Below are 15,595 nucleotides of genomic sequence, written 5' to 3'. Positions count from 1 at the left end.
AATAATTGAACCGAATTTCAATCGAAATTAAAGAATGAATAACAAATCCTCTTACTGTGACGGTCTGGTTGTGGGCGAAATTATTAAAAATATATTTAGTTTAGAGAAATAATATCATAACTTGTAACAAAATACTCTATGAATGGCAACTAAAGAAGAAAAAAAAACAAAAATCCTCTGGAAACAACTCGGTTTCTGTATATATGGATATCTGCTACGAAATTGGAGAAAAAAAATCGCGATTGTTTTTTATACACCACGTCGTCAGATGTCAATTTGGTCCATTGTCTTATCGATGTGAATACAGCAAATGAAGAAAGTATATTGTAAGAGGAAAAACAAAGGAACGTAGCAAACACTGAATTCTGAAGAAAAAAAGTAACTGTTTTAAACATAGAGTCTTCGTCTTCGTCTTCGTTATCGAAATTCAACGTCTGACATTGAAACGTTTAGCCCTCGTTAGAAAAGACTCGTAAAATTGAGTAGCTGATAGCTAAGAGAAACACGAAACCAAATATAATACATAATGTCGATGTTATAACAAGCACAGTATACTTAAATAGGACTTTGCACAAAATTAAACACTAATATGTATTGTATATGTGTTGTTCATATTAAACAGATGCGGTGGTCCTTAAAGGAAAAAACTCCAACGTTTTTCCTTTCCAACAGAACATAAAGTTTATGTTCGAAATCAAACCGAAACATCTATTAAATTTCTAAATGTTCCTTCATTTTAATTTCGTTCTTTCATTTTCAATTCTAACATACACATTCCAACAATAATAATTGTTGGGTTTAGTTATTTTGACCGAATTATACATAATTTTGACTATATATAGGTATAACGTTCAGTATGAATAGATCATAAAACATTTAAATGTAATTATAATTATTTGTCATCTATTGCATTATGTAAGTAATATGTGTGATTTATAGTAATATTAAACCATATTATTATTATTATATTGTACCTACATATACCAAGTTGATCTTTCGTAGCTAAGATTATCAATAATGTTGTTAAATAGATTTTTTTTTAAATATAAAAAACAATATTATTCTCACACTTAACTCCTAAATTATGTAAACAAAGATATAAAAAATCATGCAGCGTTCAACGATCGATATCAAATATTTTTATTCGTAAAGCACTCGCGTAGGAGGAAAAAGTTATCAACGCATATCAAAAAATCAACCCATACAAGACCTCTTAAACAGGCCTTTGCGTTGCCGTTTTTCGACAACATTTTACTGAGTGATGACTCAATTAAGCGTGGTTCATAAATATATATCGTATAATGATGATCGACTAAGCCTTTTTTTATACGTATCGGATAATACTTCGGGGTAGCGTGGAAAGCTACGTCACGTGACCGACCAACCGTCGCGTCGTGTTGGTGATATATATATATATATATATATACTATAACAGCCTAGTCGGAAGATCCATCGCAAGGCTTTCGTCGGGACCGAGTTTGTACTTCTATCACCCCTTTCCACCAACCCAAGCCCCCTCACCACAACAACTAACGCACACCACCAGAGTGAATTGCGCGTATCGCACGTTTGGACGGCAAAAACGATGTCAACCTAGCTTCCCACGTCGAGAGTATTATTATTATTATGATAATGTCTCGACGAGGGTTCGAAGAAGAATGCCGTATCGTTTGTTCACGGTTCGAGAACTGCTTATTATTAATATTCAACCTCGACGGGAGAGTATATTATAATATTATAAATACATATATATACTATAAAGTGTGTGTGTGTGTGTGTGTGTGTAAAGGAGAGGGAGGTGGACAGATTTATACTCGCCACAAAACACTGACGTGATTCGCATACGAAATTAAGAAGCACGAACTGCTAGCACGTTATCGCCACCGTCGCCGACGTTTTCTGATGTATTATGCTAAAAATTGTGTACACAGATATCTCATTTTTTCAACCCCTTCCCCCTCACTGTTTATTTACCACCGTTGATGTCTTATAACGCATTTTATATCGACATTTTAACCCCATGCAGTCCTAATCGTCTCGCCAAAACGTCGACACGGCCTTCGAAAACACAGCTAATTTAGAGTAATTAAAAGGCCATCGAGACCGGACACCTTTTTGTCTCGGTCATATGGTATGGTTGTGTATGTGTATGTGTATGTGTATAAAATAATAATATGTTAATAGTTCACAAACCTACTATATTATGGATATTATACTGTTAGCGCTTCAAACTCTCGTTATCGCCTAATTTACCCATCCCATATAACCACCCAGACAACAACAATAAAATATAAGTAAAGAAACTATAATATTATAATTACATAATATTATTATTATTATTTTTTTTTTTAATAATTGTTCCCAAGAATGTATTGCCGATTCGATCTTCCTTTCTATTGAAATCTTATCTCAACATAACATTGTAATTATAGATATGTATATACTTTTTGATCATACTTTTATGTTACATTAATTTAAATAATAGCCACATCTATAATCAATATTAAAATATAGTTGATCGGTAACGTTCACTGTACTCTCGGATATTAATTTAGTTAAATTTTATAAAACTTATCAGTTTTTATACCTGATTTAGTTTTAAACTTCATTTCAATAAGCTTCTAATGAACAATAATTGATAAACATATGATTAAAATAATAACTGAGTCAACTAGCTATATAGCATTTATTTATATTTATATATTGTCAATTCCACTCTTGTTTGATATTATATAAATTTTTAGTGCTTTAAATCGTATTTAAATACGTGCCAAGGATTTTAATAGACAAAAAAAACCATTGCATTTATTCCAATAAAACTAATATATTGTTCCTCTGAAAAATAATAAAGTGATTATAACATAACTTTCATACCATAATAAAATGAAATAATTTGATATAGAATTTTAAATTTGTAACTGTTTCGCGATTCACGCAATTTATTTAATATAAAAGTAATCGGCTGATCACGCACATCGTTGCTGACAATTAAAAATTAAATGCTAGTGAATTTACCTCTTTTTCAACTGCGTTAAATATAAACTGCACAGATTTTTAACACAGTGATTTGAATTGTTTAGATCAAATATAAATTACGAATTTAAGTTAGTGTGCAATTATAATAATTATTTTATTTACAATACTAAATGACAACCGTAACATCAAACAAACCCGTTTCCGTAAACCACGAAACATTTGCGTGAATTTCTCATTGGAATAAAAAATTAGCTTCGAAGTGCACATCGACAAGTATATCTACGTTAATTTTTTTTTAGAACCATACTTGGCTGTAGATCCTTAACAACACACATATACATATTATGTAGGTACAAGCAGTTTCTTTCAATAATATAGACGATTGATAGATAGATATAGTATGTATCAAATTTTATAGATTTTCGTTTGTTTTTATTTTTACATTTTAATGAATGAAGACACAATAATTATCTAAACTTAATGATATAATATATTTGGATTTTAAGTTTGGTACCTAGTTCAATTTAACGTTAATGATAATTTACAGTTTAAAAATAATTTTTAAAAATGTATTCTTATACCCTTTAATATTTAAAAAATATTTTTATAAAAAATAATCACGTATTGTTATGATTTATGATATTATATTGCAAAACCTCTGAGTGAAATCGATGAACATAATATCGGATTATTACTATACCGTACCATACATAATGTTTAGTCGCTTTCGATTCCTTTATTTTGTAAATTTTCATTTGCATAAACTGCACGCGTATTTTAGATATAATAGTATTCGAACCGAGACTCGCCGGAACATTAGTAATATTATTCAGTACATTTGGAAACAACTATTATTATGTACTTTATTGAACTTTATTGGTGTGTGTCCGGGTGTTCCAAATGTCTTTAACATCTTGACTGGTATAAATATCACGCGTGTCGTTTCCACAGCTAGGCCATTATTTTGCGCGCGCCCGCCATTCGGGAAGGAACCTGAGAATAAAAACGCGCCGGGAAATAATCTAATGGACTTTCGTGTCGGGGCAATGAATTACTGTAATGCCCTAAGTTTATTGCACGTGTGACAAACATTGAGCGCGTATAAAGTATGACATTATGCTGCCAAAAAAATATTATTATTGACACTGCTGCGCGGGGGACCATCACAACCGCGTGGACAGTTCAATCGTTACACAAAGTCCACTGTCATCGCGATTCGTGTCTTGTAATTATTGTGTCGAAAATCTCGAGATACGATTTTACTGCGTAACTACAATATTCCACACGAATCGTGAATAAATAAAAAATCGGTACACGGCGACATTCAATAACTTATTATTTGATTATTATCGCGAGATCAAATTCAAATAGTTTAATATACTACTTTATTGTAATGACTTAGGTAATAAAAAATATGCACGATTATAGTTTCCGTAATAATATTATTAATATTGAATTTCATTTTTCATTTTTTTAATGACTTAATTATTATCAAAACCTTGTTATTATTGAATAGTTTATTTTTTAACAATAATTTATTTCATAATCGATAAAATGTATGTAGGTATACATAATCAGGTTAACAGTATAATATAATATCAATATAAAATAACGTTGCTTAATATTTACATACTCTTGACTGAATTGAATTATTTTTTTTTATTAAAACTTAAAAGAATTGTTTACCAGAGAAAATATCCCTGGATTCTTGAGATGCCTTTTTTTTCTTTAACCTAATATCGCTGTCTTAAGAAAACGCAATAAGTTGACCCAGATCAGTCATATTGAATAACATACTTCTTTACGGTGGCCGGTAGGTTACTTTATTTTTGTGAATCGATTGCTCATTTTTTAACTTATAGACGCCAATTAATTCTTCTGGTTTAGCAACCAATTAGATTAAAAATTAGGCACCAAAGTTACTTGAAAATATAACCTAAAAATGAAATGCTAAGACTAATAGAATAAATATGGTATAAAGAATTATACATATACACAAATATAATTCAAGAAAAATATATAAACAATAAATAAATAAAATCCAATCCCGTTCAAAAGCATGGTTAGCTGATAATAATAGTATATTTTTAATATTATAACACTTTTAAAAATTATCTTACATAGTTTAGGGGTAATACTTATTTTTAAAATATATTTAAATAGGTAAAACTAAATTTTATAACACAATTAACTGATTAATATGGCAAAAAAACATGAAACTTATCATTTTTTGTTAAATAAACCACGAATGATGAGACAATCAAACCGACAACACATCCGTGAAGCTTATACCGGATATGAAGTACGCTCTGCATCCGGTCAAAGTATATAATACAATGAATCCCTGCCAACTATATGTTTATGCTTGGTACGTCTGGGGTAAAAATGTTAGACAAAACGATTTTCCCTCAAATAATAAAAATAAATAAATAAATAAACCAAAACCCGGTCCTATTGTCATTTCATTCATAGTACCGAAAAAAGCGATAAATTACAAGAAGATTACCGGACTGGATTCTGGCCAATTTTTATTTATACGTACATTGGGCTTTTTTCATCAACCCGAGCATATTTTTAAGGATTTTAGTGTTCCGTCGCAGGAATATAAACAGTGGGAGTGTTATTCTTTAGCTGGGGTGAGGTTCGTTAAAAAGGCAGGCTTTGGTCGAAAAATCGTAAGCAAAAAAACGTATAAACGTGTCAACTACAGATATTGCACGTTCTCAGTTATGTTATACTATAAATTTACTCTTTACAATAAAATAAATATAATTATTACCAAAGGTGTTTCATAATACCGTAGCGTTTTATGCTTCAAGATCGCAAATGCAGTTTATTGTATTTATGTTTCACATTTTGATTTTAAATTTAAATTAAACATCTTACACTTTCACAAAGATGCATGTAATAAAAGCAAGTTAACTTAAAGGATTAATAATGTATATACATATCAGGGGGCTGTGTATATGAAATAGTACGTACTTTGCTGGATAATATATATTTTGAAAATTATTTGTAAAGGAATTCTCCAGATTCATTACACAATACTTCTGATTCAGTTTGACAAATATGTATTGAGTAAATATGTATAATTTTCATAGGTCACTTTTATGAATATAATATCAGCGTATAACCTGTATAAGGTTTTACGTTATTTCTTCGTATTTATAAAATAATATTATTTAAAAAAAAGTTTACAATGAACATATTCTCTACTCAGGTTTAAACATAATATAAACAGTATACCTAATTATATGAACCCAGCTAAATTTAACCGTGATTTTAAATAGAACATGCATTCTATTAATTCGTAATTAGCTAACATTTTATTTTTATTATGTGGTTATGTTGTGCAGAGAAGGTAAAAACAGATCAGATGAATGATTTTTTTTTCAATTATACTTTTTATTTCTAAAAAATATGACTATAATTGTTTGGCACAGTCAGTAAATTTGAAAAGAATATGCAAATAAAATAAAATAAATTATAATAAAGAAGACAAATACACAAATAACTATTATCGTTGTCGTCGTCGTCTAACAAATGGTATTGTTCTTTATTATTCGAATTGAATGATGATTTAAATCATCAAAAAAAAATAAATGCACACTTAGGTATATACCAAACCGTAAAAATTAATCAAATATGTACACTATTTGTGAACCACGAAGTCCTATGATAACAATAAATTATAATAATATGTATTTCGCAAAATTGAAATCGACGCGTTTTCCATAACGGTTTTGTCTGCAGCATTATTAATCGTGATTTTATGGACACGAAACGAGCTCATTATTCTTCTTTTTTTTCTAAAAGAGGGTATCCCACCCGAGACGGTTTGAGAGATTCTTGAGATTTACATAGTAAGTGTAAATAACAATTAACATTCGGGATAGTGTGTATATTCTCACAGAAGGGTTTTCAGCCTGTGGGTCGTTTCCGTTTATTCGCTGGAGGCAATTCTCGAAATGAACTAAGTGCATACGGAATAATATACGCTAACTGGTGGCTCTGCTTGATAATATTGTAAATTGTTTAGTTTGTCTCAAATGTATCGAAGAGTTAGAATATAGTGTTAAACAACTATAATATATTATTATCGCCATGACGATAACCCATTTATATTATGTCGACGAAATAACTACGGAACACCGGATTTAGTTCATCTCCGACTTGGAATATTATGAGTCAGTGGGACAATCGGGGGACAGAGATATTCGGAAAAAATGCTATAGACTACTCCCTTATTGATTACCCATAGAATCGTGACTGCAGGATACACGAACAAAAAGTTTTAAATAATAATAATAATTTTTGAAAAAAAAAGTTGGAGCATTAGAAGGAGTATCGTAAATAAAATTACGACGTTTATGTGTGTATTTGGAGTATTTGGAGTATTTGGAGGATAATGAAATGAAAAGAACAACAGAGCTGCAATGAGAGTCGAAAGAACTTTTCGAGTAGGATGATGGCATTATTGTTACCTATTAAAACCGAGCAAATGTTGGAGATATTTTTTCACGAATGGTGACAAGCTTTTGTAATTTTAATTCATTATTGTATTGTTTAAGTGGAGATATAAGGGGAGGGAGTGTTGTAAACCGATATCGTAGGACAAACTCAATCCGCCAGAAATAAAATAAGAATATATGTGTAACCGATTTCACAGTGTTGAATTAAACGATTATTTGCGACATGGTAGTAGTTACATAAGTAGCTAGTGTTATAACCTGAACGGACATTGTTTGACGATAAACCCAACGAAAATTGGTTGGCCACCAATCTACGCAAAACTAACAAAATTAGTAAACGAATAGGTAGAAATTTATCGATTTTAAAACGAAATATTAGCATGATTTTATTTTTTCCGATATACTATTATACAGTATTACCCATACTCTATAACTTTTATCAATTACTTTCTAAGAATCATCTACTATTTTTAAATTTTTAAATTTATTTTATGTGTTGAATCTTGTATTTCAAAACCAATACTGGACGTATTATTGATTCCACCGCTGCAAATTCAAATTATTTTCTTTTGACCACATAATAAAACTAAAAATTCTGTATTTTTGTTCTTGATCTCTCATCATAAATGAAAATATCCAATTAAATATTTGAATAATAGATTAGGAATGTTTAGTGTATGGCATGATTAAACTAATGCACGATATTTTGCAGTTTAGTTTATAATCCAATTATTATTATCCGAAATTCATTAACACATGATTCGAGCAAGTACGTGTAAGCACAGTGAAAATAATACAATAATATTCTTGTTGTTATTTTTCCGTACATTTTAAAATTGTATTACTAACAAAAACAACAAAAATATATCATATTTTGTTAAATTAACTTTTTAAAGTTTTGTACCAACTCTTCGATATAAGCAAAAAAAGTTCCCTAACTGAACATAATATTATGGTCTCACAATAATACAATTATCATTTAATACTATTAAACTATATATACATACAATGTATTTAATATATTATTCTCTAACAATTTGTTCGTAATTCATACCTATTAAACATTTTTAGTTACGTAAGTTCACATACCTAAAAAGTATACGTATATGCGTATAGTGTTCATATATTATATGTAACATGTATAGTATACTTTTAAGTATTTAAAAACCATATTTACTGAAAATACACTATATAATTATAAATACATAGAACCTAATTCCAAAACTCTCTAATTACAGCATAATGTTTTAATATCATACATAATTGAATACAGTTTCAACAAAATAATTAAGTAATTTTAATGAATGCATATAATTATTGTTTTTATTCAAAGAATACGAACATTTATTTATACAGAATATTTATGATGTTCGGTTCAATTCTATATGGTTTTACCATTCATTTGTAATGTATTTTCTAACCCATATTAAACATAATTTCCATTTTAAATCTATAATTTCCAAAGAGCAACTAAAAATCAAAACATTTTATATTTTATCAAAATTATGATTACACACTTTGAATGTGCACATGCATTATCAATCAAATATGTCTCTATTTTAAGTTACTTATGAAAATAAATAGTGGTATAATATACTCGTATATATAACAAAAATTACATTATTTATAGTATGTGATACTAATATATTAATATATCATATATTTGTATCGATTCTTACAGATGTACAATATAATATACCGAATGTATTAAATATATACATTAATATTCTTGTAATAAATCGATATATTTAAAAAAAATGTTAATGTTATATAAATGTTCATATATTCATACAGTTGGAAATTTCAAACTAGTCATTTACTGTAAAATTTTCAAACGTCAATATTTTCAGAAAAATAAACTCAAAAAAATGGCTATCTTTAATTTTTTTTTTGAAATAATTAAATAAAAAAATATATTTTTTAACCTTTTTACCAAAACATTAAAATAAATTAAAATATGAAATAATTGTAGTTCTTATCCCTGTGAGTCTTATTATAAAACCAGAATTTCGATATCACCATTATTTCGGGAGATATCGCAATGGGTAAATCCTCACGGTATACCCTGTATATAGGATAGTAGATTATTTAGGATTAATTCTAATATTACAAAGCTAATAATTTTTTTTTTCATAAATAAAGATATATAGATGTACAACTGTTTGAAAGATATATACATGTAACTATGAATGTTATATAATATTAAGATGAAAAGGAATCCTAAAAATAAAAAATCACTGGTTTAGATAAAAAATTATTCTCATTAAGGGAGTTTAATAGATTAAGATTTAAAAATTTTTTTTACAGTTTTGAATATATTTTGTAAATTCTATTAAAATAATAGGCATCTCCTGCGGTGTCATATTAGTCCTCACAAGTTTTTCATTATAATAAGAATTTGGTTATGTTTTTAAACATTTTAAACCCAAAATTTGTTAATCGTATTATATAATTAAGTAATCACTTACTCATTTGGAATATTAAATATTTATGTCTACATTTATTATTTATCGAATTACCAGTGTAACCTCAATTGCCTAAAAAAGTGTATAAAGTTTACAAACACATATGGTTGAAACTTCAAAAGTAAGTATATTAGTTATGATATTTTTGTGGTTGTATGACTTTTTTTTTGGTTTAATAAAGGGGACGTGAGGGCAATCTGTCATGGTTAAGTAAATTAATTAGCTAGGGGGGACGTAAATTCGTTTGTGTATTAAAGAGTAGTGATACTATTTATTATTTTCGAAGTCAAGTACTGGAATTAAGATCTTGGTTCCTGGTTAACATGCTTTTGTCGAGCTGAACAAACAGCTGTAATCACTCTAATTTCACAATTATGTATCGCATATGATCAAACATTTTAATCAAGTATAGATATTGACATTTGACAACGGTATAATATTGTGAATATGATTAATTCACAGCGAAATATAGGTACAAATCGCATTTCCTTATTTACCGCAACATTACTGAAATTCAATTCAATTAAAGTTTTTGTAACAATAAAATACACTACAAACATTTATTTTCAATTAACGTTATAAAATTATAAATATTTGAGTATTTTTTGTACTTGCTTAAATTTTTATATTTCATCTTTTGATTTTTTGATGAATCAAAAATATAACCCAATCTCGACCGTACCACACACACAATTTTCAACTAAAAACAAACAATTTAATGTTATATGATATTGTATATTCAGGTTATCCGTATAGTCAAAATAATTAAAATTATACACGGTCTATATATTTTTCGATTATATACAGAATTTTAAAACACGATACTTCCATCGTATAATTAAAACGGCACACTTTAAAGTATTTCTAAACTAATTACACAGTGGTGAAAAAAAAACCAAGACATCTTACATAAGGTGGAGCAAAAAGTCGTTGGATAAAATTTCAACGAAGTAATTTTAAACAAGTTGTTCCTCGTGCTCAATAATTGAAATTCATATTTGAGTGAATTTTCAGGAAATTGAAATTTAACATACTGTAATTTTGATCCGTGATTAAAACGCAACACTCAATCTACACACGCGTCCGGCAGTTCAGCAATTGTATACACAAATTAGAAATAAATTACTATGTTCAACCAGGTATACAATATTTACATTAGAGCTAATTATAATTTCACAATATTACGTATATTATACGAACTCAGTAATATTGAATTGGGTACACCGTGACGCAGAACTGCAATATTTTTATCATAGGTTAGGCAATAATATTTGGTATGTATGGAAAATGATAGAATATATTATATATATATATATTTTTTTTTCATTTATTAGTAAAATATAAAATCTATATACATAAATTATAATAATTAATAAGCATATGGCGGGAAAATATTTGAAGGCAGTGAAGTGCTTATACTCGACTAGATATAATATAATATCTATATTATAATCAATATTTTTTCTTACCGGTTTTTGTATGATGTCGTAGTTATAATTTAATGTTTCAAATTCCAACAGGCATTCGACAATACATTTACAATAAAATTAAAAATAATTTTGGAATAAACATAAGACAAAAATATAATACGAAGTAGGTACATTGTATATACATGTTAACGCTAATAATAATTTATTCTAACATACCCCTCGTGGATTATACAGAACTGTTAGCCATTTTGAGTAAAATACTAAAACAATTTTATTGAATATAATAATAATATTGTTTTTTTTTTTTCATGAAAATAAAGAATTATAATATCATTAAATCTCAGTATAACTTAATATGTTTTTTTTTTTTTTTTATCAAATCAAATATAATATAAAACATCTAAATTTAGTATTTACTCAAATATAAATTCAGTACACGCCATATGATATTGAAAATTGTTTTCTTTTTTAAATAACATTTATCAAATAGGTAATATAGGCACTATAGGTCAACATTAATATTTTATCAAATCAATAACTGGTAGATGGCAGTTTATAATTGAAAAATACGTATTTTCCTCTGAAAGCTTAATTGTTTTTTTTTTTATGTATAAAACATTCAATCCATCATCGTATATTATAGTGCATTGAATAAAGCTCAGGCACCATGGGCAACATGTGTAAACATCATGGGTTTTGGAGTACTGTAACTCAATACCTCTAATCAAAATATTATTATGTTGACATTTTTTTTTATTTATTTATTGGAACTACCAAAATCCATAAGATATGTAAACTTTTACTTGGGGCTTGATCTGTTCAAATCATTAAGTCAATACGTTATTGCGATGTTATATTATATTTAATTGATTATATAATCAATATTTTAAATTCAATCACAATTCTATAAGCCAGCACTTAAAACATCATTTAGACAGGATCTGCGAACATACGAGCTTTAAATAACGTTTAATTCACCATGCCGAACTATTCATTTAATTGGTCAATACTATATATTTTTGTTTTGATGTACTTTTACTAATAATTTACTGTCATATTTTTTTTTGTTTTTTTATGATAAGGCTTCAACATCTTAAGTTAGTAGCCTACAATTTTAACAGAAATAAAATTTACAAATATTTACAATTTATGGTTTAAGTGTATGTAATGGAAAAATTTAAAAGTTGCTTTGGTGTTTTTTTCACTGATATTAAGTCGGAGGGAAGTTGTGTTTTTAAAAACTATCCGAACTTCGGTGTATTTTGGGCATCTAGTGATAAAGTGGTCGATTTTTGTTTGCATTGCATGTGTTGCATACTGGAGCAGATTCTTTGGTGATGAGGAAGGAGTGGGTGAGTTAAGTGTGGCCTATTCAAGCTTGGTTTATAATAACCTCGTCTCTTCTTTTTAGGCTACAGAAAAATTTCCATTTTTTATGGAAGGCTTGATATTTCATAATTTATTTGAGAGAGCAACGTTGGATCATTTTGTTTGCCATCTATCAAGAATTTTGATGTTAATGGTGTTGAGCGACACTGAAGATGTGGTTAGATTTAGTTTTAAGGCATTGTGAGGAAGTGTAGCTTCATTCGCGGATTTATCTGCTTTTTCGTTGCCAGAAATTCTGACGTGAGAAGGGACCCACATGAAAGAGAATGTTGTCATATTTTATTCTAACCATTCTAACCACTGTAAAAAATATTAACTCCAATAAATACTTTTTCAGAAAAAAATTCAACAGAATTTCTTAATAATATGCTTTTCATAATATATAAATCCAAAATAAGTCATATGACTCGTGGTATTGAATCAAATTTGGAACTTTCAGCAGTAAACAAATGTGCAAATTACTTTTAATATTATTGTTAACAATGAATATGTTATACAGTGATTTTTGTAATTATATATACTACCTAGTTATATGGTTATATTTCGCAACGAAAAGCAAAATAGAAAACAATTTGTGGTCCATGTTAAATTTATAAAATGTGCTAATAATATAAACTCAACCACATCCTATTTGTGTATTGTTTACCTATTATTGTTGAAATGGTATGAATTATTTACAGATCGTAAGCCATCTAGAATCTTTTAGAAAAATTTGTTTTTTATAGCATCATTGTTATAAAGTCCTAACTCGTTGTTGTAGTTGACAATTAGTTCAAAATAGTATTTGAATAGGTACAACAATTCTGAAATGGATAAAAAACGTATAACCTATATTGTATTTGTCTACACGATAAAAGTTAAAAGCAATATTGTAAGTAATAATAATATGTATTACTAGGTATATGCATACTAAGTACTTACCGGTTTCTATATTTAATTTATGTTTTATTAACATATAGTGATTTTGCTTATTGCTATCTGTAATACTAAATTATCATTCTGGGTAACTCTACGTAAAGTCGAAATATAGAATCTTAAATAAAAAAATTGACACTTAAAAAAAACAAATTATAAACATAATAAGTTAATGCATAATAAATAATTAGCACTCAGTAGTACTTATAACTGACAGTGCATGCACTAGCATACGTAGACTATGTCATATTATTATGATATTTCAGCTGCAGGTCAATATAATAAACATTCTGGGATATTCAAATTATTCCAGTAAAAAGAGTTTTTTTCTTCGATTTCTGCAACGGTGAATTTTTATTTTTCTGCGTGACATGCTCGTTTGCCGAACATGTAACTCAGATCGGTTCAATAAATCCTACCTACTTCCTTAAAAAGGTCTCATTTCGTCACGCAGATACGTATATAATAATATAATATACACAATATAAAAGTACACATCATATAACAAGACATATACGTAAGCATAACACGGATATAGATGTAATAATAATAATAATATTACATTCTCACGTAAAGGTTCTCTGATTTCACGCGCACCGTACCAAGAAAATAAAGTTTTTCGCTATCCGTATCACGTTTGGATAACATGCAAAACGTGTACAACTATAACCTCAGTCGTTAATACACGTGCCCTAAACTATACTTCTACCACACTGCAAGTCTAGAACTCTGGAAACTGATATTGTGTTCAAAGAATAGTCAGCGGGAGCGTGCTTGCGTAAATTATTATACATGCGACTATGCTGCCGCCGCCGCTTTTGGCACACGTCCGATGACGATTCTAGTGGTTATATGGCAATAATAATTATTATTATTTCACACGCGTGCGTGTAGAAAGTTAATTCGCATTATCGCCAAAACTTTGGGAACGCTTGTCAGGCAAAGTTTAAGAGGAACGCCGAATGGGTGTGCGGGTGGTGGAGGGATGGGGGCAGGAAGATCCGTTTAACGATGACGATTATTGTCGTCTTCGTATCGGAACGTAACGCGCTCGTAACGTATTAATGTATTATTATTATACACGCGTACACTTGACATTGAATATTATTATAATACATCGAACGTTTGTTTGTGTGTTTCACAGCTTGCAACCGGACATATCACGGTGAGGTCGGCCGGACTTACGAGCTGGAGGTTAGAAGGCCCAGGGAAGACAGATTGCCATTCTTGTGCTACTTGAACTTTACCGCGGCCGGTGGCAAGTTCGGCGACATAATCCAGGTAAACCGTTGGTTCGAGTGCACCTTCTTCCCATAATAATATTGTTAAAGAGTACAATTAAAGAACTTTAAATATGGTATCAAGGTTCTTTAGGCACAAGGTTTTCATGATATTTTACGATTATTAAAGCAATACTAGGTATTGTATACAATATTATTTTATATTGTGAAGTATAATTATGCAGTTACGTAATTGATGTTGAAATGAGTTTGGTCGGTTGTATATAAGATAGTAATGTCATTTCAGAAAATCGACTTTATATAAGTCGTGGATATAAAATGTAATCGCATCGAAATCCTGACTGCTTTGTCTGACGTGCACGTACGTATTATGTAAAGGTTTCTTTCGTCCAGGATTATATCCGTAAATATTATTATTGTATTATTGTTACACGTTCGAGAAACAAATAGACAATTGATATTGAACAGGAATTTAAAATGTGAATATAATACAATAACATGTGTCGTCGACGTTAACAGTTTTAGACTTCACGCATAGACACAGAAATATTTCTTGAATACCAATTATAACATTATTCCTATATTGTTAGGTACCTACATGTTAAGTGTGTATCACATGAAATATACGTAATAATATAATATTTTATAAATACCATTGATATCGACGTTATATTTATAGTATATTATAGTTATATTGCACCAAATAC

General features: G+C 28.8%; 1 protein-coding gene across 6 annotated transcripts in view; it reads left to right on the top strand.

Moving 5' to 3' along the window:
* LOC107161789 (uncharacterized) overlaps positions 1–15,595 on the top strand; it is a 375,424-nt gene that overhangs the window by 324,163 nt on the left and 35,666 nt on the right. For all 6 annotated transcript variants that reach the window (XM_089226404.1, XM_089226401.1, XM_089226403.1 and 3 more), the window contains one exon: positions 14,792–14,928. In XM_089226404.1, the coding sequence (XP_089082530.1) occupies positions 14,792–14,928 (137 nt within the window). The remainder of the gene's footprint in view (positions 1–14,791; positions 14,929–15,595) is intronic.

Source organism: Diuraphis noxia, unplaced genomic scaffold, assembly GCF_037042655.1.
Source record: "Diuraphis noxia isolate RWA-SAM2 unplaced genomic scaffold, SU_Dnox_SAM2 contig0004, whole genome shotgun sequence".
Classification (NCBI taxonomy): Eukaryota; Metazoa; Arthropoda; class Insecta; order Hemiptera; family Aphididae; genus Diuraphis; species Diuraphis noxia.
The sequence above is the reverse complement of the archived record's forward strand: the minus strand, read 5'-3'. Positions and strand labels throughout refer to the sequence as shown.